Below are 24,157 nucleotides of genomic sequence, written 5' to 3' on the forward strand. Positions count from 1 at the left end.
ACACTGGAAACCCCCCACAAGTGATTCCATTCTGGAAACTACACCCCTCAAGGAATCTAACAAGGGGTTCAGTGAGCATATGGACCCCACTGGTGACGGGCACAAATGTGGAACAATGTGACGTGAAAGGGAAAAATTTCATTTTTTCACTTTCATGGCACAAATGTGCCCGTCATCAAGGGGTTCATATCCTCACTGCACCCCTTGTTAGATTCCCTGAGGGGTGTAGTTTCCAGAATGGGGTCACTTGTGGGGGGTTTCCAGTGTTTTGGCAGCACGAGGGCTCTGTAAATGCGACATGGCGTTCATCATCCATTCTAGCCAAATCCAACCTCCAAAATCCAAATGGCGCTCCTTCCCTTCGGAGGCTTGCCCTGCGCCCACATGGCGCTTTATGTCCACATGTGGGGTATTTACGGACTCGGGGGAAATTGCTCTACACATATTGTGTGTTTTTTTCTCTTTTAACCCCTTGTGAAAATGATAAATTCAAGGCTAAACCAACATTATAGTGTAAAAAATGTAATATTTCATTTTCACGCCACATTGTTCCACATTTGTGTCCGTCACCAGTGGGGTCCATATGCTCACTACACCCCTTGTTACATTCCTTGAGGGGTGCAGTTTCCATAATGGGGTCACTTGTGGGGGGTTTCAACTGTCTTGGCAACACAGAGGCCTTTTGAATGCAACATGGCCCCTCAAAATCCATTCCATCCAAATCCAGCCTTCAAAAACGAAATGGCGCTCCTTCCCTTCGGAGGCTTGCCCTGCGCCCACATGGCGCTTTATGTCCACATGTGGGGTATTTACGGACTCGGGGGAAATTGCTCTACACATATTGTGTGTTTTTTTCTCTTTTAACCCCTTGTGAAAATGATAAATTCAAGGCTAAACCAACATTATAGTGTAAAAAATGTAATATTTCATTTTCACGCCACATTGTTCCACATTTGTGCCCGTCACCAGTGGGGTCCATATGCTCACTACACCCCTTGTTACATTCCTTGAGGGGTGTAGTTTCCATAATGGGGTCACTTGTGGGGGGGTTCAACTGTCTTGGCAACACAGAGGCCTTTTGAATGCAACATGGCCCCTTAAAATCCATTCCATCCAAATCCAGCCTTCAAAAACCAAATGGCGCTCCTTCCCTTCGGAGGCTTACCCTGCAACCGCATGGCGCTTTATGTCCACATGTGGGGTATTTCCGTACTCAGGGGAAATTGCTCTACACATTTAGTGTTTTTTTTTATCTTTTAGCCCCTTGTGAAAATGAAAAAATCATGACAAGATTAATGATTTAGAGTAAAAATTTTACAAAAATTACACTAAATGTTGGTCTAGCCTTGATTTTTTCCATTTCCACAAGGGGTTAAAAAAGAAAATGAACACAAAACGTGTAGGGTAGTGTCCCCTGAGTACGAAAATACCCCACATGTGGACATAATGTGCCATATGGGCACAGGGCAAGCCACCAAAGGGACAGAGCGCCATTTAGAGGCTGGAATGGAGGATGGAGGCCATGTCGCAATTACAAAGCTCCTGTGCTGCCAGGTCAGTAGAAACCCCCGACAAGTGACCCCATTCTGGAAACTACACCCCATAAGGAATCTAACAAGGGGTGCAGTGAGCATATGGACCCCACTGGTGACAGGCACTTACGTAAAACATGTGCCGAGAAAATAAAAAATACCATTTTTTTCATTTTCACGTCCCAAATGTGGCCGTCACCAGGGGGCCATATCCCCGCTGCCCCCCTTGTTAGATTCCTTATGGGGTGTAGTTTCCAGAATGGGGTCACTTGTGGGGGGTTTCTACTGTCCTGGCAGCACAGAGGCTTTGTAATTGCATCATGGCATCCTCTAATGGGAATGGCGGCCATACCTATTTAGCTGGGGAAAAGGGACAATTCTAATTTATTTGGGGGTATTAGGCCAATTATTAGTTTATAAGGTTGGAAATGACAGGTGTCCATCAAATTCAACCTTTGTTGATCCAGAGGAAGGCAAAAACCCTCGTAAGGCAGACGACAGTAGCCTCATCACAGGGGAAAAATTCCTCCCCGACTCCATAATGGCGATCAGAATAATCCCTGGACCAACGTGACCCCTGAAATAGGAATAAGGGACAGAATTTAGATAATGTAGAACTCCAGTGACGTGTGGTGCGCCTTGGAGCGATCCGGTATGCAGAGGCCGGGGGATCAGGACAGGTGGCACACTGGTAAATGTTGTCCTTCCTGATCCCCCTGTTACCCCACACTCTGCACTTCTTCTGGGGTCTCCTGTTCTCCAGTGTGGGGGACGTCACCTGGAAAATGTTGTCCTGGTGCGATACGGGGTCCCACATATCCAGAAGCGCTGGGTCCGCTCCATGGCTGCTAAATATTAGGGCGCTATTACTACTTCTGATATGTTCGGATCGTGCCGCAAGCTACAGGGCAGCGAGGGACCGGAAGAGGGGGTGCTGGTATAAAAGTTATCCCCGTACAGGTGGTGACCTTTATCCAGCAGTGGGAAGATCAGTTCCCGGACGACCTTCCCACTAACTCCGAGGATGGGGGGGGGGGGGGGGGAGGGGGGCATCTGGGGCTGGATTCGGGTGTCCCTTCATACACTCTAAGGGTATGTGCACACTGCGGAATCGCGACAGATAACCCTTCGTGCATTCCACAGTTGGCACCTGCCGGCGGAGTGATGCAGGCGCGCGTCTCCGTCCGTGTCATAGACTCCATTCTATGCACGGGCGGATTCCGCTCTCCGTCCAACGTGTTCATTCTTTGGACGGACGACGGAATCCGCCCATGCATAACATGGAGTCTTTGACACGGGTGGAGACGCGCGCCCGCATCAGTCCGCCGGCGGGTGCCAGCTGCGGAATGCACAAAGGGTTATCCTTCGCCATTCCGCAGTGTGCACGTACCCCAAATCTGTAAGTGTACCCTGAGGTACTCTCACAGAGTTAGTAGAATTTCACTCCATACCGCCATCTCTTATTGGGACGGTACTGGCGGAAAAGACGTGTCTGGGGGGCAGCGTACGCTACGCTACCCCCAGACACGTCACTGGATGATGAGGATGAATGGAGGAAAGAAGGATCCCCCCATTCATCCTCACTGGCTGTTTCGGTGTCGGAGGCAACAATAGCGTATGCGTCCGATACCGAAAACACCCTGGGGGCCATCTTTATATGGGGACTAGTATATGGGGTATGTAGTGGTGTAGTGTCAAACTTTATTCAATGTAATGTAGTGTTTTTTACGTGTTTTTTTTACAGTAAGTATAAAAAAAAACCTACGCCAACAAAGGCGTTGCTGATAAATGCCGCACTTATGCGCGACACTTATAAGCAGACCGTGGCAGTAGATTACAGAAAAAAAACACCCTACGCCAAAAAGGAGGAGTTGCTGATTAGCAGCGCACTTTCGTGCGATGCTGATCAACACTCAGCGGCGATAGGGTGCGGAAAATAGAAAAAAAATAATTTGGAAAAAAAAAAAAAAAAATTTTCTATATTCTGAATATCCCTGTAGCTGCTGATAAGTGTATTACACATATCAGCCGCTAGGGGGCAGCAGAGCGCAAAATCCGGAAATTGACGAGGCTGGAGCCGAAAATAGCCGAGAGAAGACGACGGGGACCGCCGGAAAGACCCGAAGACCGAACGTAATGACGGAGGACGCCGCGAACCCGGAAGACGCCGATCAGGAGCCCGGGACAGGTGAGTAATGTACAAATACCTGCTCAGGACCCCTCCGCTACCTAGCTGAGGGGTCCAGGGCAGGTATTTATTATTTTGTGGGACTCTGATCGCCGTGCCACCGGCCCGATCGCCGTGAACGGCCGGCCGGCCGTTCACGGCGATCGGGCCGGTGGCACGGCGATCAACATTACTTTTTACAGTAATGGCGGTCGGCGCCGTCCTCGGACAGCACCGACCGCCATTTTTTTCCGGGTCATCGGGTCACCGATGACCCGGAAAGGTTCCGATCGCCACTATTGGCTGATCTGAATTGATTAGCCAATAGCGGCGATCGTAAGCACGGGGGGTGTTAACCACCCCCCGTGCCGTGAAGCTATGATGGCCTGCTATGATTTATAGCAGGCCATCTTCCCCGACCGCTGTGTGTGAACACGCAGCGATCGGGGAAACATCGGGCGTAAATTTACGCCCTGATGCGCTAAGTACCAGGGCGCGAGGGCGTAAGTTTACGCCCGATGTCGTTAAGGGGTTAATAGAATACAATGCTGATACAATACATTTTCTTATACAAGTAATACTAATAAGGCAAGGGGGTATGGGGGTGCAGTTATGTTGCTCTTTGTTACACCCCTGCTTATAAATGCAATTAAAAATATACAGTGAAGTTCCTTCAAAATGGCACCTGTTAATCCAAAAAGAATGATAACCAGCAGTCATTTCACATCCAGTAATCCAGAATGTTTGACACACTTGCACCTTTCAGGTGCTGAAATAAAGGAATTTTAATTTCTTTGGGCCACTTGTTACTAATAAAAAACTGATTCTTTATACATACCTTCATTATTTGGCGGAGGGCTTGGACTGGTATTGGTTAAGGCTTTCTCCTCAGGTGCAGCGCTGTTCAGCTGGCACAGAACAGCATCCACAATTGGCATCACCATGGCAGCTGTAGATGTATTACTCAACCACATGGACAACAGAGAGGTGCAGCTCATGAAACCCAATAAAAGCCTGAGATGCAAATAAAAATAAAAAAAGATCAGTGCTTATTGGGAGAGAAAACAGTGATTCAATACAATGAAGGGATTGTCCCTAATGGACAGACCCTATTTTGTAATCCCAGACAACCCTTTTGCATAGTTTTGACCATGCAATCTTTATTACAGGGTCACACATAGGAGAAACAAACAGGAGTAACCAACTCTGCAATAATTCTGGACACAGTCTGTAGCTCCGTGTGAGAGTTATACTCCACTAGAATATATTGTATAACTTTGGAACAGACATGCAGTAAGACCTGCAGCGCTGTGTTCTGACAATAAGCAGCAAGCTATGTTTATGCTATTCCTGCACTTGAGTAATGAAATAGCAAATGCTATTCACTGCATCCCCTGTCTGGAGTCAGGAGCCACGTACAGTGTACATAGCATGCATATTTAATGCTGTATACATAGTGGAGAAAAACCAAGTACTTGTGCATAGGCTATATACATTACCGATACCCCAGATGGCTCTCATCATTTCATATACTGTGTTAATTAACGTCTGAATGTTTAGTCAAACTGCAGGATTTCTCTCTGCCATATGGAAGTCTAATGCTTATAGGATGTAGAAAAAACACACAACAAGGGCTAATAATTCCACATTGCTAAAACAGATATATGTAAATTGCATTTAAAAATTGAATTAAAAAACAAACAAAAAAAAAAAAAACACACACACACACAACTTTACTCCACCCTAAATTCGCAGTTGATCTAGCATTGCAACCAATCTGGTGTCCCCTGCTAGAAATGTGGAGATAATGTCACTGGTCTTAGTGGTCTTGTGGAATACATGCAGTAAGAGCCAGTGATTGGCTGGAGCTTCACATGCATAGATCTATGCAACATTTCCACCAGCTGACACAAGTGCTGCAGCGGAATTAAGGGCAACTGGGCTAACTAACTTCACTGTGCTATTGTTCTTATCAAAGTCTAAAACATAATAAACACCTAACCACACTCCACAGGATCCTGCTGGGGTGTCCTCAGGTCCCTCTGCTGAAAGCTCCTAACATTACTCGTCAGCCAATCACCAGCCGCAGCACTGTTCCACTGCAGTCAGTGATTGGCTGGGTGGGTTTTCACTGCCGAGACGAGTCAGTTTCAGAATTGGCGATGGGAGCGTTCAGCTATGGACCCGAAGACACTGCAGAAGGACCCCAGGGGAATCTGGTTAAGAATAGGGTGTTTATTATTTTCTATGTAGTTCCAGCACTATAGAAAAAAAGTTTAAATGGCTGGAGTATCCCTATAGACCACATCTGCAATACTGTGTCCAGTTCTGGAAACCTCACCTAAAAAAATAATGTTTAGGAGGGAAGTGTTTTTAATACTGAACTCAAGAACAAGGGGACATAATCTGAGATTAGTTGGGGGAAAGATCAGAAACAACATGAGTAAATTTCACTTGACTAAAAGAGTAGCAGATGTGGTTGGTAAATCTACAATAGCAGAATGTAAACCTGCCTAAGATAAACATACATCTGTCCTAAGAAAAGAAGAAAGGAAATAATATAAGAGCAGACTAGATGGACTAGGTGGTCTTTTTCTGCTGACAATCTTCTATGTTTCTATGTAATTCACAATGGCAGTGGAAAATAGGCATGATATCCTCCTACGACATAGATTAGGTTCTGTGCAAACATCACCAATATACATCCATACAGTTCCCACATCTGGAACATAACATCATTGTGAAACATGACTCTCGCCCAGCTGACGTCTTTTGCTGGGTTTAATCACTTTTTTCCCCAGTTATTGGTAAATGCCATCATGGGGCCCCTTGAAATTTCTATACAGAAGGGCCATATGGATCTGCAATTAAAATGCAGAGAGTCACTGAACTGCCTGCATGGATTGTATAAGCTCTTCATTTCCCTCTTTCCTGAGAAATCATTAATGGCCATTTCAGGAAAATGCTGGAGGTAATCAGAAGCAAGAAACCTTTTTTTTTTTTTTAAATTCTCGGTACAATGCTGCATTGGCGTTGCAAAAGAAAGAAAATCTATAATTCTTCTTAGGTTTTGTGGATGCCAGCAACACTAGGTTTCTGCTTTATCCTTGTAAATAGAATGTATGTTAGAAAAAAAAAAAAAAAAAAAAAGGTCTGCTCAGCCCCATTTACTTAATGGATTTGTTGCCCCAAAGGCCATTATTTATGTAATCTGATTGCCCCCTGTCCTGCTCACTTCAACCCCAGCTAAATGCTGATATTACCGGATTACCGGACCTGTGGTCCTGCAGGGTAAATGTAGTATAACATGGTGGCCACTCAAATAGATGGCTATTCATGTAAGGGTATGTGCACACTACGGAATTCTGGCGGACCACCCGCACCGGATTCCGCAGCTCGCCCATGCTTGCATCTCCACTGGTTACATAAACCCCATTCTATTATTTGGCAGATTCCGCCGTCCACTCGAAGAATGAGCGGGTTCATTCTTTGAGCGGACAGCGGAATCCGCCAAACCATAGAATGGAGTCTATGGGACCAGTGGAGATGCAAGCATGGGCGAGCTGCGGAATCCGCATCGGGTGATCTGCCGGGATTCCGTAGTGTGCACATACCCTCAAATCCAGAAGTGGGTGGGGGGGGGCACTTGTATAGCCCCTTATATGGTAAAATAGCTCAGCTTTGTGATTGTGATATACAAGGTAAGGGGTTATTGAGGCCTGCTGCAGTCCCATGTGAACCATGCCAGAAATTATCAAGATTGGCAGATAAGACACTGGTGCCCTGTGCTCTTCACGGATAAGAACAGGTTATCACTGAGCAAGTGATGAAGGCTGGAGGTGCCAAGATCCTCAGACCTATTGTGAGACCATTTTCAGGTGCATTGGGCCCTGTGTTACTTCTGATGCATGGCAATGCTAGGCTTCATGTGGCTGAAGGGTGTCAGATGTTCCTGCAAGGTGAAGGCATTGACGCTATGGACTAGCCCGCCCGTTCTCTAGACCTGAATCCTATTAAGCACATCTGGGACATAATGTCTCGTTCCATCCACCAACGTCATGTTGCAACACAGACTGTCCAGGAGTTGACTGATGCTTTAAATACAGGTCTGGGAGGAGATCATCCGCCACCTCATCAGGAGAATGCCCAGATGTTGTAGGGGGGGGGGGTCATACAGGCCCCTCTAGGCCACACACATGTAATAAGGTCTTATTGCCATGTCTTGAGGCATTTCCACTGAATCCTGTAATTTGATTTTCCACTTTGATTTTGAGTATCATTGCAAATGAATGCAAATGAAATGAAACCTCCATGGGATATTAATTTTGATTTACATTGATCATTTATGTTTTATTGTTTTCACTGTATTGCGCCAATCAATAAAGATTTGCAACTGACATATTTACTTTATTGAGATAGAGGATGTGGTCTTTTAGGGTCTCCTTTATTTTTTGAGCAGTGCATATTTTGACATGTCATATGGCACAAGTTTTGATCGGTCATGGGGCTTGATGTCCAGATCCCCACTGTTCATTAGGATAAAAAGTAGACAAATCCTATAGTCTATAGTGCTGTCTACCCTATTGGACCACCACTTCTTCAGAATCAAAAACCTGCTGGGGTCTCACTACTGATAACTGAGTAATGCCAAGGCTTCCCCCCCCCCCCCCCCCAAAAAAAATAAAAATAAAAAAATAAATAGGCAAAACATGAATGCAAAATAAAAAGTTTGTGTCCTTTGATTCCATTAAACCATTAAAACAGGCATGAATGGAGTCAGTTATGTTTCTAAACGGTTAATGGTGCCACCAGATAAAGTCCTTTGCAGCAAAATTGCTGGATATGATAACATGATGTCGGACATACACTTTAAAGGCCAGTCTGCACAGCAGAAGAGAGGCTACAATGCTAATCTGGCAGTGAGGCATTATCAGATTTCTGTTATATTGGTGGTTAGAGCCTGAGAGCGGGTACAAGTATAGGGGATTTCACATAAATGATAAACATCTTCTTTCAATTACAGATGTCACTGACTGGTTTACAACAATTTTGTTTAGAACAAGTGTTTTACAATCTGTTCACATCATGATATGTTGACATGTTCAGGGTATGTACTGAAAGCCCCCACCGACTTTGTGTTGCCAAACCCTTTTTTACATTTTGTGGCCTTCTTAAAAAAAAAAAAAAAAAGAAGCAAGCATGCAATAATGATTTCCTCAGCTTAAACAAAGTACTGAAACAAACCAATACCATAACCAATAACGTCATTGTCTCAATAGCTTGTCAGGTGTCCTTGATCATCAGTTACAGTTTGACAATGATGTCTCCTGCTGTTCATAAGTTAACTTATTGTCTGCTGTGGCATGGCATCCCACTCTTCTTGAAGGCCGGCCCTTGGGTCATTGAGGTTCTGGGGTACAGAAGTGAGTTAGGAGTCTCTACAAGAACTTGATCGGGCTGATCGGGCTCTGAACCGCTGCATACAGCTCCTGCAGCAGCCGCGGCTGCAACAGGAACTGTATAACCAAAAAAAGGAGGCAGATACGGGGAGGTAGTCATTTGGATGGCTCCCCGCTCGTATCTAGTCATCGTGCTCTGAGGGGACGAATGACTATTCGTTACTGGCCCCTCTGCCTGTCAATCATCACTCGGAGCACGCCAACAGGCAGAGCGTGGTGACTAGTGACGGGTGGGGAGCCACCCAGATGACTACCTCCCCGCCTCCCTGCCTGTCACGAGCCTGGGGGATTAGGGTGCTTTTTCCCGTTATACAGCTCCGTTGCAGGTACGTGCCATGGCTGCTGCAGGAGCAGTAACCAGCGGTTCAGGGAACCATATCAGCCCGACTGGGCTGATAGGTTCCCTTTAATTTCATCCTTATTGACGACAATGCTCCTTTAAATGTAGTACCATATTAGCCTATAGGTAATATCTGTTACTGCAAGGCAATTGTCTCAGGCAGTCTTATTTTTTATTCTTTACTCAGGTAGTCATTTAATGATAATGTTAGGATCTTTATAATAGCTTTACATTACATATCAGTTAAAACGGATACTAGTATAGCCTAGGGGTGATAAATCTCTTCAGGGAATGCCCAACAGTGGTATGTATCTATCAAGGCTATATTTACACAATCCTTAATCGCAGACCTAAACTATGGACAGGATTCCGAATATGTACTGTATTAACTATCAGCAGACCCATTAACTAAAGGGGAACTATTAGCAGGGTAGACTAATCTAAGCTGCGGAGAGCCCCTTACTGCAAAGGGGGGCAATGAGAAAGGTATGTCTCTTACCTTCCTCCTCAGCACTGTTCTTATGCTGTTAGCACTGTAATCCTAGGTCACGAGACCCCCGCCCCCCCCTAAATCACAGAGCTAGCCAGCTCCTTCTAATGATAATCAATAGAGCGGACAGGGCAGATCAGCATGTTGGATTTGTCTAACTTGCTGATGGTTCCCCTTTAAGAGGGTGCCACTGTTTGCACAATAGCCAGTTTTTATTTTTGCTGTACAGATCACAACCCCAATGCAAAACCGTTGAAATCGCAGCATAAATTTAGCCTAATATGTTATGCAAATTACTTCAGTTTCACAATAAACATCTGACTCTCTCTTAAACATGACCTTTATAGTTCTGCTTAAGGCATAAGTGAGGTATACTATTTTGGAACTGTGATTTTGTGGTGGTTAAGTACCATGGGCAGCACAGTCCCAGGGTGCAAAGTTAATTGTCAGGTAGATACAGTATTGACATGTCAGAGCAAGCTGAAAATTACAGGAAAATGACAGAGCCTTACCAGCCAGGCTGACTTCCCACAGACAGCACCATCCATAGTGCTATTCGCTTGTGTAAATTCCACTTCTGGATTGAGGTTGCCAGACAGACCACACCAAACAGCAGCAAGTGGATGTCTTTGAAGTATTCAGATGCCACCTGCACAAAAAAAACGAACATGCTTGCGGTTCACTCATCTCTAATAGCAACCTTCATAGATCTAGACGATAATCCACGGCACTCCAATAAGTGAAAAACTTCAAATTTATTCAAACAGGTAGATTACATGGTGCAACACAGCAAGACACGATGTTTCGGCGGAACACCCGCCATTTTCAAGTTCAAAAAGTGAACTTCATGACATCATTAAATACGTGCAGAGTGTAAAGTAATTGGATTACACAGTTGTCAATCACACATCAAATCATCTGGTGATTGGTGTAGACATGTGTCCATCTTGGTAAGGGACTGACAGTCCATCAGTGCTAATTGGATACAAAGAATCCCTTTCTTTTCCGATTCTTAAAGCACCAACTTGGGCGTGCAGGTGCAATATATGTGCAATAAAAAACGTGTTGTGTGAATACATACAAAAAAAAACTTGAAAATCCAACGCATAGTTGCTTGTGAAATTGAAACATAATAATCACATGGTAGCGAAGAGAGGATAAGCTCACCGAATGTCCTGGGAAACACCACTTGGGCTATTAGTGATAAGGTCACGTAACTTAGAACATATCGCAATATGAAATTATTTCAGTAAAATCAACATACTCGTTGTCTGCATCACAGTCAATCCGGTAGTTGGGGTTTGCACCGTTCCTTCTCCATAGGAGGAAAGATCAGCGCATCGGGAACCAGAGCCCGCCTGACCGCACGGACTTGTGAACTGGATCCGACTTCCCCTCCAATGATCCAGATATATTCCGATCTTCTGCAGATGATATTTACGATTACAAGATGAAGGGCAATGTGTGGCGTTGTTCCTAGATCGGTGAGTCCTCTCTCCATATAATACATAATCTGAAATATAAAATATATAGCAATGAATAACAGAAATTAATATAAATTACATTAGTATAGTCTGAAACAATACAGATAATTTATTTATCTGTATTGTTTCAGACTATACTAATGTAATTTATATTAATTTCTGTTATTCATTGCTATATATTTTATATTTCAGATTATGTATTATATGGAGAGAGGACTCACCGAACTAGGAACAACGCCACACATTGCCCTTCATCTTGTAATCGTAAATATCATCTGCAGAAGATCGGAATATATCTGGATCATTGGAGGGGAAGTCGGATCCAGTTCACACGTCCGTGCGGGCTCCGTGCGGTCAGGCGGGCTCTGGTTCCCGATGCGCTGATCTTTCCTCCTATGGAGAAGGAACGGTGCAAACCCCAACTACCGGATTGACCGTGATGCAGACAACGAGTATGCTGATTTTACTGTATTAATTTCATATTGCGATATGTTCGAAGTTACGTGACCTTATCACTAATAGCCCAAGTGGTGTTTCCCAGGACATTCGGTGAGCTTATCCTCTCTTCGCTACCATGTGATTATTACGTTTCAATTTCACAAGCAACTATGCGTTGGATTTTCAAGTTTTTTTTGTATGTATTCACACAACACGTTTTTTATTGCACATATATTGCACCTGCACGCCCAAGTTGGTGCTTTAAGAATCGGAAAAGAAAGGGATTCTTTGTATCCAATTAGCACTGATGGACTGTCAGTCCCTTACCAAGATGGACACATGTCTACACCAATCACCAGATGATTTGATGTGTGATTGACAACTGTGTAATCCAATTACTTTACACTCTGCACGTATTTAATGATGTCATGAAGTTCACTTTTTGAACTTGAAAATGGCGGGTGTTCCGCCGAAACATCGTGTCTTGCTGTGTTGCACCATGTAATCTACCTGTTCGAATAAATTTGAAGTTTTTCACTTATCGGAGTGCCGTGGATTATCGTCTATATCTACAAAGAAGGTTCGTGGTCTGAACAACGTCTACAGGCACCCACTTCGTGTTTTCTGTAGTGCCACTCATTTTCCCTTACTAACCTTTATAGATAGAAACTCTGTATGGATACATGGTAAATATGAAGGTAGCTGATTCTAGCTGATTGCAGCTACCACTAGAGGGAGCTGTGGAGTTTACTGTATACTGAGCGCCTCTAAAGGCCATTTTTTAACTACATTTACACAAGGAGTTTGGACCTTACACACAGCAGATAAGCAGTTCACAGGAATTTATAATGCAATATATTGTAGACGAGGTTATTAAATCCCCATTTAAATGGACCAGAAAAAGTATCTAATAAGGAATTACCAACCTCACTTGATTTCATGATACCAAACAGTGGAAACATAAATGCAGGAACCAGCGCTGCGGCACCCAGAGGAATGGCCTCCGAAATCCAGTATGCAGCTGTGATTATTAATATATAAGCACATGCTGCCTCCTAAAAAAACAAAATAAAACGGTTTATAATATAAGAACAACTGCTGATCTTTAATCTCCCTATAGCACACAGGGCTGTTTCCGTGCTATTAGGAGTTTAATCCTTATGCCGGGGCAGATTGGTGCATTGGGGGTTGTATTAAAGTGCTGATAGCACAGAAACTGCCCCACGGATGAAGGTAAGAAACATACCTTCATCCTCAGCTCCCCATGTGCTCTAGGAAGATATCAGCAGCTTAGATTCTTCTAACCTGCTGATTTGTTCCAATCACCTAAAAAAAAAAAAAAAAGTAGTAACTCTATTAATTCCCCCTAATTCACTCCCTAACACACTTTGGAAATGTATCTGTATAGCCTGGCTGCCTGCCAGGGGTACATGAAAGTTTACTTATATCAAGTCCCATGCTGTATGCAAATCAAGGGCATCTAGTCATCTGGGCTACAACTAGTCACAGTCCCGAGGTGTGGTTTGACTGTAAGGACACCTCATTGTCATGCCATGTCAACTAAAGGCCGTCCTAGCAGCCAGTACCAGTGCCAACGTTTTAGCTCCGACGGGCATGCATATTACAGCTGTGCCCTATTCCCACTGTACATGTCCGAAATAGCCCCAGACTGGGCAGTGGGAGTCAGGCAGGCTAAACAGATACATTTTTTTTAAAGTGTTAGAGGGTAGATTAGGGGAAATTAATAGTGTTACATTACTTATTTTTTTAGGCAACTGGTTTCTTTTAACTCATTATTCAGCACAGAAAAAAAAAAAAATAACTGAGGTCTCATGGGTTGCTAGGGGGCGTTCTTCCATTTTGTGTTAGGGATCAATTTTGGGTGGTTATATAAGGTAATATGGCAAACTTAGCATTTAGAAGAAAATACCCAGATCAACCACCTATCTCCAGAAATCAACAAGTTCTACAGCCTGCGTCAGTGTCCTGTCATCTGCAAAAACTCTTAGAGAAGCTATTATCTGGTGCCTCTTATCAGCCCCTCTCTCCACCCCTTAAAGGGCTACTCGAGTGAAAATGATTTCCTTTAAACTCAGAGTCAAAGAGGCTTTCCCGAGCTTCTGAAGTGAACCAGGCTGTAACACCTCCTCCCTCTCATACCTGACCCTGCTTGGGACTCAGATTCCAGGTGTCAGTCAAGCAGGGAGGGAGGAGGTATTCTAGTTGTAGCTATTCAGGAGCTTGGAAAATCCTTTGGAAAAACTTTGACTCTTTGTACCAAAAGATTCATGTGTTGGTAAATACCTGCTATGTTTCCAGCACGTACTTAGAAGCGCTAACAATGGCTGTTACCACTAGGGGAGCCTAGGGATGTCACAAACAAACAAAAAGACATAAGGGGGGGGGGGGCAGAGATACATAACATAGATAAACCAGCACAGTAAAAATGAAATTTTTCTACATCCTGGAAGCACAGCTGGACATATGAAAGGTACCATGCGTCTACTTGCTCTAACAGCTATCTAACAGTGTTCGCAGTTTGGGTTGTGAATTACAGCTGACTGATTCCCTTTAAAGAGTTTATATGCTAATATATGACAATATCAGCAGTTGGATCTAGTCATAAATCAACATAGAGTCCTTTTACAAGCGCAGATATTCGGCTTTATGCCCAGTATCAGCACCAATAGACCAAGTCGACCAGCTCATTTTTAAAGGGGTGCTCCAGCAAAATATTTTTATATCAACTGGTGTCAGAAAGTTATACTGATTTATAAACCACTTCTATTAAAAATAAAAACTGCAGCCTTCCAGTACTTATCAGCTGCTATATGTCCTGCAAGAAGTGACGTTCTCTTTCCAGTCTGACACGGTACTTTCTGCTGCTACCTTTGTCTGTGTCAAGAACTACACAAAAGCAGGAGAGGTATTATATGGAAATCTGCTGTTGCTCAGGACAGTTTCTGATATGGAATGAGGTGGCAGCAAGGAGCACCTGTAGTGCTAGTAAAAAAAAAAAAAAAAAAAACGTGGCTTTTTGAAGTCTATAATATAGAATGCACTTTGTATCTGCTATTTGAAGTATATTATAGTCTCCATTTTGTATCTTAAAGGAGAAGTCTGGCAAAAAAATTTTATTAAAGTATTGTATTTCCCCCCTAAAAGTTATACAAATCACCAATATACTGTACACTTATTACCAGAAATGCACATAAAGTGCTTTTCTGCCTGTACTTACTACTGCATCAAGGCTTCACTTCCTGGATAACATGGTGATGTCACGACCCGACTCCCAGAGCTGTGCAGACTGTGGCTGCTGTAGAGGATGATGGCAGAGGGATGCTCAGTGTCCCCTGCCATCATCCTCTCCAGCAGCCACAGCCTGCACAGCTTGAGTAAGTGCAGGGAAAAAGCACTTTATCAGCATTTCCCGTCATAAGTGTATATTGGGGATTTGTATAACTTTTGGGGGGTGATACAATACAATACATTAATAAAAATGTTCTTCTACTTTAACAAAATCCTTCCTACTGAGTACTGTGCACTCAAGTACAGAGGTACCTTGGTTTAAGAGTAACTTGGTTTAAGAGCGTTTTGATATAAAAGCTCAGTTTTTCAAAATTATGACTTGGTTTAAGAGCATTGCTTTGGTTTAAGAGCTCCCTGTACTGTGGGAGCGCGCATGGAGGAGGGGCATGGTCTGCATAGCGGGGTCTACAGCCCTGTACTCAAGACCCAGAAGGTCTTCCTCGCCTTCAAATCATACCAGATCCACTTCAGGCTAGGGCTTGCATCAGGGGACAGGACTGTGGAGGTAATCTCTCCATAGCTGTAACCCCTCTCTCCCCGGACAGATAGTGCTGCTATACTGTGCCCACATCTGCCCTGCTCATTCCTTCATGCTCCCTGCAGTCTTTCAGCCCTTGTGTTTCCCATCCTCTCCATTACTGTACAGTAATATCACATATTCTGCTGTTTCTGAATGTTTGTTTCATTAATTTTACATGTTATTCAGAATAATAAATTATTTTTGGAGTGTGGAACCAATTGTCTGCATTTCTGTGATTTCTTATGGGAAAATTTGCTTTGGTTTAAGAGTGGATTTGGATTACAAGCACGGTCCCGGAACGAATTATGCTCGTAATCCAAGGCACCACTGTATTTGGCTTATACTGTAATTGCACAACTCACATAACTTTGATATCTAGGTGTTACTTTGTCATCTGTTGAAACGTATTATTATTCTGCTTGCAGATTGTTTTTGGGTACCTTATCGGAGACCTTGGGAGTTGGCCCTCCTTAGTAAAGATGAGGTAGACAACTAACGTCTATGTATTCCAAATCTATTGCAACAGTAGGTGGTGAAAGCCATTTTTAATGGATATAAAAAAAACAGAGGGGTTCCAGCAAAGAAAGGAGCATCTGTACCCATGCACGGTGTTGTTATGTACCTATATATGATGGCACCTCATTACAGTGTTGGTCTCTCAGAAGTTCTGTCGCCAGCAGTACATCCATGGCTAAAGTTTCTTGGGCAGAAGAAATATAAAGCTTTTGGTGATTCTTACCTTTTTATCTAGGAATATACGTTTGTGGGTGCAATGCCACACCATTTCCAATAATCAATATATTTTACTAATATTATACTATTTTCTCATAATTGTCCTGTTATTTTACCATTGTAAATATAAACAGCACCAAGTCAGGAAAGAACATACCACTTCCTGTAGGGCATACAGCAGCTGATAAGTACTGGAAGACTTGGTTTTTTAAACAGAAGTAAGATGGGTGACATGGAGGAGCATGTGACCATGCCACGCCCCACAGCAGTAGTGGATTATAATAGGGGCGTTTCGGGCGGTAGCCCGGGGCCCTGAGCTCCTGGGGGGCCCATGACCACCCAAAAAGACTTATACTTTCAGTGGTGTACTGTCTCCTGGCTACACTTCCGCCATGATTTGCAAAAAATCTATGTTTTTTTTTATGGCAATTTTGCACAAATCAGGACATCATGACGTTATCTGTCTTGTACTATGAGCACCAGCCTAGTGCTGCCATAGTTACAGTGGGGTCAGGAGGCCCAGGCTTGGTGAACAGCCCGGGGCCTATGGTAAAGTTAATCCGCCCCTGCCCCCCAGTGTCCACCACTAAGCCTGTATATGCCTATGGTGGACACTGGGGGCGGGACATGGTCACATGCTCTTCCATGTCAGCCATCTTATGGACATCCTCACCACAGAGCAGGACAGCATAGCCTGGAGGAGGGGAGTGTGATGAGGTAAAGGGCTATATATATATATATATATATATATATATATATATATATATTTTTTTTTTTTTTTTAAATATTGCTGAGGTTGCAGAAAGTATAATAAACAGCTTATTGTCACCTACCATGCTCACCCTGGGATCCTCCTGTCGCATGTTCAGGTTCCCCACTAAACACTCTGGCTGTTACATCTCGGCCAGCCACTGACTCAAGTGGGACAACGCCACTGCCAGTGATTGGCATAGCGGTTGTCACTACCGAAAAGTAGGTCCAGGGCGCTCAGCTGGGGACCTGAAGACGTGACAGGAGGATCCCCGGGGGAGCATGGTAGGTAAGGGGGGAGCATGGTAGGTAAGAATAAGCTGTTTATTATTTTTGCTGCAACCCTAGCAATATATCAAAAAGTATGACTGCCTGCAGTACACCATTAAGTCTTACATTTGCAGGAAAAATACCAAAGGCACAATGCAGAGTTGTAAAGACAACAAAGATGCTCCAGAAAATAATACAACAGACATTACAGGAAAGCTGACAAATCCACTTTAAGTCACCTTTATACTTTCTAAGCTTAGACTCTAGATAATAAAGGAAGAAAAGCAGGATAATTGGTCTTTGAACTTTGGTATTGCTATGACTAGTGGTTAGTGTAACCTAAAATGCGTCAGCTAAACTTGTGACGTTGGTTTTTTTAATGTGCTGCCAATACAGATCAATACTATCTGCAGTGCTGGATCTTCCTTTACTTATACTGTGCACGGCCAGGAAACCAAACACGTGGCTGCTTCCTCAAATTAAGCTACACCTTAGTTTTACTTATTAAAAAATACAATGGCTCTTAAAGGAGAAGTCCGGCCAAAACTATTTTTTAATATGTTATTACTTACGGAAAGTTAGACAAATTTCTAAATGTTCATTAATTATGGTAAATGCACATATAGGGCTATTTGCCTTAATTTAGTACATCAGGGAGACTTCAGATTCTCTGAAATACCGTGACGTCACGAACCATTGTAATACACATCCATTGTAATTCCAATGGAGTGTCCAGCAGGGGCACACTATATATAAAAGTCAATGAGTACCATTGACTTCTATATAGAGTGCGCCCCTGCTGGACACTCCATTGGAATTACAATGGATGTGTATGTAAATGTAATATACAGTGTTTTTGATTGAATACATTTATGAAATACTTTGGGGAGCAAGTGTCCTTGCTCCCCAAAGTATTCCATAAATGTAATCAATCAGTACATTTGGATACTGTAAGCCCGCCGAACCTCCGCTGCCCGCCGCTCTGGACTACACTGAACTACTACTCCCATCATTTCATAGCATGAGCAGGTGATGGGAGGTGTAGTAGCTTTGTTATCGCTACGAGATCGCTGCCGCTCATCGCTGCAGCTATGAGCAGGTGATCGAAGTAGTAGTCCAGTGTAGTCCAGAGTGGCGGCAGTTCGGCGGGCTTACGGTATCCAAATGTACTGATTGAATACATTTATGAAATACTTTGCGGAACAAGTGTCCTTGCTCCCCAAAGTATTCCATAAAAGTAATCAATCAAAAAAATCCTGTATATTACATTCATATACACATCTATTGTAATTCCAATGGAGTGTCCAGCAGGGGCGCACTATATATAGAAGTCAATGGTACTCATTGACTTCTATATATAGTGCGCCCCTGCTGGACACTCCATTGTTATTACACCCCCGGTTCGTGACGTCACTTTTTTTTTAAAGAATCTAAAGTCTCCCTGATCTACTAAATTAAGGGAAATAGCCCTATATGTGCATTTCCCATAATTAATGTACATTTGAAATTTGCCTAACTTTCCATAAGTAATAACATATTAAAAAATAGTTTTGGCCGGAGTTGTCCTTTAATGAGAACCTGTCACAATGAACATGGTGTCTCATCTGTTTGCATCATGTCACATGCTCAGGAGTCCAGTAGGCGGTCCTAATCAGTAATTGACAGCTATCTTTGTATGCACACTCAAGCAAGCTGACTGAGCGGGGCATCCGTCAGCTGGGTTGTGAAGTAGCAGGAGGGGAGATATGAAGACTGCCAGCGGGGGTCCAGGAGCTGGATGCAGCACTGCGCGGACACCAAGACAGGTATATATGCGTTTATTATGTCCCCCCACCACCGGACTTCTCCTTTAAGTTGTATTTTCTAACAAAAAAATATAGTATATAATATCTCTTATGAACTTACAATAAAACTGTATTTTTGTGCACATCCACTGCACTATATAATTTTACTAAAAAAAAGAAATATTATATATATAAATAAATCAGAAAACAGACAGCTTCATAGTGACACGTCAGCGAGTCAGAATGAAAGATGGTTTTAGATCTAGAAAAAAAAAAAAAAAAACCTAGACTGAATGAATGATTCAGTGATCATAGAAGTGAGGCACTAACTGTAAGTCCTAACTGAGTAATGTGTAACCAACAGCGAGCAAACTTCCTGAAAGTCACACCACTGCTTTCTAATGTTTTCCGCACGCTAATTTTAAAACTGTTCAACTCCAAGGCCTTTAATATATAGTACTTGTATGAACGCAGGCTTTTTAGCTGCATCTGTGAACACTGAGGTCATAGAGAGAGCGGAACAGACCCTTCATTGTGTCCTGTAGGACACGTTCCTATGGCATATAGGTTTTCTGCCCAGATGAGATAACTGTACGTTCAAGGATGAAATAAGCCTTATACATTGCATCAGATTAGCAGCCTGTCTATATAGAGACAGAAGGCAATATCATCCACCCCAACAACTAAATAGGTTTTAAAAGAGAAGTTTCTCCCATATTTCCTAATACTCCTTCCTAATTTGGTGGAATCAAATACAGCTTTTTGTAAAAGACACAAAGGCCCAAAAGAAAAAAAAAAAGAAGTAAAACATTAGGGCCAGTTCACACTGAGGAATCAGCAAGGAAAGTGTTCTGGGCGGAAAGTGTTCTCATGGAATTCCATGAGGAAAATGTTCTACCCGGAATAACCTATGGTGGAATTCCGCACAAATTTATTTTTCATTTAATCAAATTCATTCATTTTTTCCAATTCCGGGCTGAAAAATTCATTTCTATGGGATTCCACCAGAAGAATTGACAAGTCAATTCTGGCGGAAAGCGGATCGGCCGTGGAAAATTTAGCACGGAAATTCTGCTGTGTGAACTGCAGATTGCAAATTCCATTGAATTTGGCTCTACACTATATTTTTAGGCAGAATTTTCAGTGAGGAATCAGCGCTGATTCCTCTGAGTGAACTGGTTCGTAAAGGGGTTGTCCAGTGAAAATGTTTTTCGTTCAACTCAACTGGTTTCAGAAAGTTATATAGATTTGTAATTTCTTTTTAGTCTGACACATTGCTCTCTGCTGACAACTCTGTCAAAAACAGTAACTGTCCAGAGGAGGAATGGTTTTCGATGGGAATTTGTTGCCAAATAATTGCAGGTATTTTAAAACAATGGGCGTTGTTTTGAAATAATGACCATTATTCGCCATTAAATGACAGCCATCCACTAAATTTCAACAGTGTGTGAACATAGCCTTTCTGTGTTTTCAATCCACTCACTGAGCAAAAATACTGTGTGTGAACATAGCCATAAAGAATAAGGACTAATCTATCAAACTGTAATGGTTTAGTATGCAAAGAGATCTAACTGAGTGATCATTGATTCCTGCTCTATTAAAAGGGGTTATCAAGTGCTCGCACATTTTTAACATGTTGCTGCCATATAACATAAACACGTTATACGACATGGAGAGGAAGGAGCTGCTGCACATGTTATGCTTACCACTCCACGCTCTCCCGTTTTCCTGATGGAGTTACTGGTGTCCCCCGCTGTTTGTAGCGCATAGTGACTGCATAAGGACATCAGGGGAGTGCCGAGGGGTAAGCATAACATGTTTATTATGTTTTCTCATATAGAAGTAACATGTTAAAAATGTGAGCGTGTAGGATAACCCCTTTAAAGTGGATACATTAGAAAATGGCTGCTTCCTTTTCAACACTGCACCACACCTATCCACAGGTTGTGGGTGGTACTACAGCTAATCCCCATTTACTTTAAGCTGAGCTGCAAGTAATACTAGATACAATCCTTGGGTAGGTGTGGCATTGTTTCTAGAAGATGACAGTCATGTTTTACTCTAAACAACCCCAATAAGACTACATTCACAAAGGAAGAAAATGTTGTGGATTTTTCTGGGCCGATTTACACAGGGGCAAATTCACCAGCGTTGAAGTGGGTCAGAGTTCAAAAAAATCTCATCCATATACTTTGAAAATTGTCTGGAGGGAAACTGAGCTGAAGTAAACATTCTTTAATTGCATACCACCATTAGGCGCACCTGCATGAGACACACTGGTCTCTGGCTACCAACATGGAGCTTTATATATATTTTGATATGGAATAAAGTTTGAACTTTTTTATGAATTTTTGGAGTACTGGATATCCCACATTTGGCATTTAATTATTGGTGGCTAAAGAAGTTAGATAAAGCCCTAAGGTTGCCTAAACATGTAATCATGTTTTCCTAGGGCTGCATCCAACTTCTTCAGCCACCAGTAATCAAATGCAGAGCATTTGGGTTCGTACTAGCTTGAACGTGCTCGAGGTTCCCTCATCTCTAGCCACAACTTTACCCAATCTATTAACAATAATGGCTGGCTACCATGTTTGAATCATGTAAATTTTATGTTGCGGAATTTTTTTCCTCTATTATTAATGGTCAAACAAACCCTTCTGTTACAGGTTTTACTGCGGATTACTTGATAATCAGCAGCAAAATTCAAAAGTACAGATTATGGTACAAAAAAAAAGTACTGTACCATACTCCCCTTGCCAATCTGCTGGTATTTTCGCGGAAACGTTTCCGTGGTCCCCCGTTGGCCTGCAGTGATGACAATACAGCATCAGCAGTCACCATGTCATCACTGCATCCACATTGCTGGAAAATGAATGAACGGAGGTCAGCGAGAGACCAGGAAAGAATTTCTATAGGAGCACCAGAGGATTGGTAAGGAGAGTTTAGTGTTTGTTTTTTTTAATTTTATACCAGATACCTGTAAGTCTTTTTCCACATAAGAATCTGCAAAACTTGAACAATTTGATAAGATTTGCTGCTGTGGATTTCCATGCACCTTTCTACAAAAGTATTCTTTAGCTGATCTGATAGCTCGATATTGGGGCGTGCAAGGACTTCCAGGAGCAAACGATTCCTGCATCGTTTGTGTGTGCATAGAAATATATTATTGTGATATATTTTAGCATGGCCCAAAAGACACGATTAGCCAAGAATCGGCTGCTTTCCAGCTCCTTTTACACTTTTACATAGGCCAATTATCAGCCGAAGGAGCGTTTCTAGCAATGTTCCTTACTGATTATCGGGCTGTGTAAAAGGCCCCTTACTGAGCACAATCCTGCAACCTGAGAACGCTAATCTTACCAGCTAATCGTGGCAGATCCAACTTCTGGAAACTCCAGCAATTTTAGCTGAGATAAGTTGTGGCCAGCCACACATTCCAAAGTTTTCATGTTAAAATAGCCCTTATAGCTATTCTAGCCTCGTCTTTTATAACATGAAAGGGGTTGTCCAAGTGTTAAATTGATCCCCTATCCACAAGATAGCTGACACTCAGAGATCATGAGAACAGAGGTCAAATGTCCTGGAATAAATGAAATAGCAGTGTGTATGCTCAGCCACTGCTCTATTCACGTTGTATGGGACATTTGAATATTGGCAAGCACTGCTCCAGCAAGGTTACCACAATCAGTTAATTGTGCCAGTAGGCAAATATTTAAAGGCGTGAGGAGTGTAAAAAAAAAGTGTTAACTAATTTGTAATATAACTTCATTAAAATGTATATCTAATGAATTGTTGCCGCTCATACAGAACCACCCCTCTGTACTGTATATTTTTATTAGAATATATAGTACAAAAAGGAAGGCTGGCTGTGAGCAGCACTTTGTGGGCAGTATCCTCTGCAGAATGGGCAGTCATTGCCATCACCAGTCACTCTACTAGGGACTCTAGCAAAGAGACCTGTAAAAGTAATGCCTGCTCATATTGGTGTGCTCCAAGATATCTACTTTAGGCTGCTTTTCCACATTTACTTTTTAGGAATGCATGCCAAAGCCACCCCCAATTTACCTATCCAATAGCCACGCGACATGAGAGTTGTATAGGCCACGTTCAGAACGTGTGGGTGCGTTCACAGCGAGGAAAAGAGACTACTTACACTTAACCCATCAGCTGCCGGGCTTTAAATAAGCTAATCAGTGCGCTGTCCTGCCATAGACACTGGTTGGCTGAAAGGGACATCAGTGACCCCGGAGTCGGAGAAGCAGACAAGTGCGCAGGCAGATAATGGATTTGCTTGTTTAAAGCCCAGAAGCGGTGGGTTAAGTGGTAGTGGCTACATTCTCTCAGCAGAATGAAAATCTGCTGCAAGAATGCAGAGCCATAAGTGATGAAGTACAGAGTATCGCGGCGGATTTAGCTGTGGAACTCGCTGCGATACAACACACGTGAAGCTACTCTTAGGGTACTATTACACCAACAGATCTGACGACAGATTATCTGCCAAAGATTTGAAGCCAAACCCAGGAGTGGATTTGAAAAGAGAAGAAATCCAGTCTTCCCTTTATGACCTGTTGTCTGTTTATAGTCTGTTCCTGGGTTTGGCTTCAAATCTTTGGCAGATAATCTGTCGTCAGATCTGTTGGTGTAATAGTACCCTTAGGGTTCATTCCCATGTACAAGATCTGCTGCAGTTATCAGTGTAACTAAGGGTCCTTTTAGAGTGTCCGATATGTCTCTTTACAAGGCACAATCAATCTCACAGCCAGGCCAGACGAATGATCACTGTATTGTTTGTGTGGCCATTTAAATAAATTGTTATTGGCCACACATCACCTGTTTACACAGAGAGATGTGCAGCAGATATCAATGATTTATATGGCTGACA

General features: G+C 42.9%; 1 protein-coding gene across 1 annotated transcript in view; it reads right to left on the reverse strand.

Annotated features, from left to right (window-relative positions):
• The window catches only part of LOC138789642 (solute carrier family 13 member 1-like), a 50,828-nt gene that overhangs the window by 22,755 nt on the left and 3,916 nt on the right, over nucleotides 1-24,157 (reverse strand). The window contains exons 2-4 of the mRNA XM_069968396.1: nucleotides 12,837-12,965; nucleotides 10,501-10,637; nucleotides 4,538-4,713 (exon numbers count right to left, since the gene is read on the reverse strand). Coding sequence (XP_069824497.1) covers nucleotides 4,538-4,713; nucleotides 10,501-10,637; nucleotides 12,837-12,965 — 442 coding nt within the window. The remainder of the gene's footprint in view (nucleotides 1-4,537; nucleotides 4,714-10,500; nucleotides 10,638-12,836; nucleotides 12,966-24,157) is intronic.

This window comes from Dendropsophus ebraccatus, chromosome 4, assembly GCF_027789765.1.
Source record: "Dendropsophus ebraccatus isolate aDenEbr1 chromosome 4, aDenEbr1.pat, whole genome shotgun sequence".
NCBI lineage: Eukaryota > Metazoa > Chordata > Amphibia > Anura > Hylidae > Dendropsophus > Dendropsophus ebraccatus.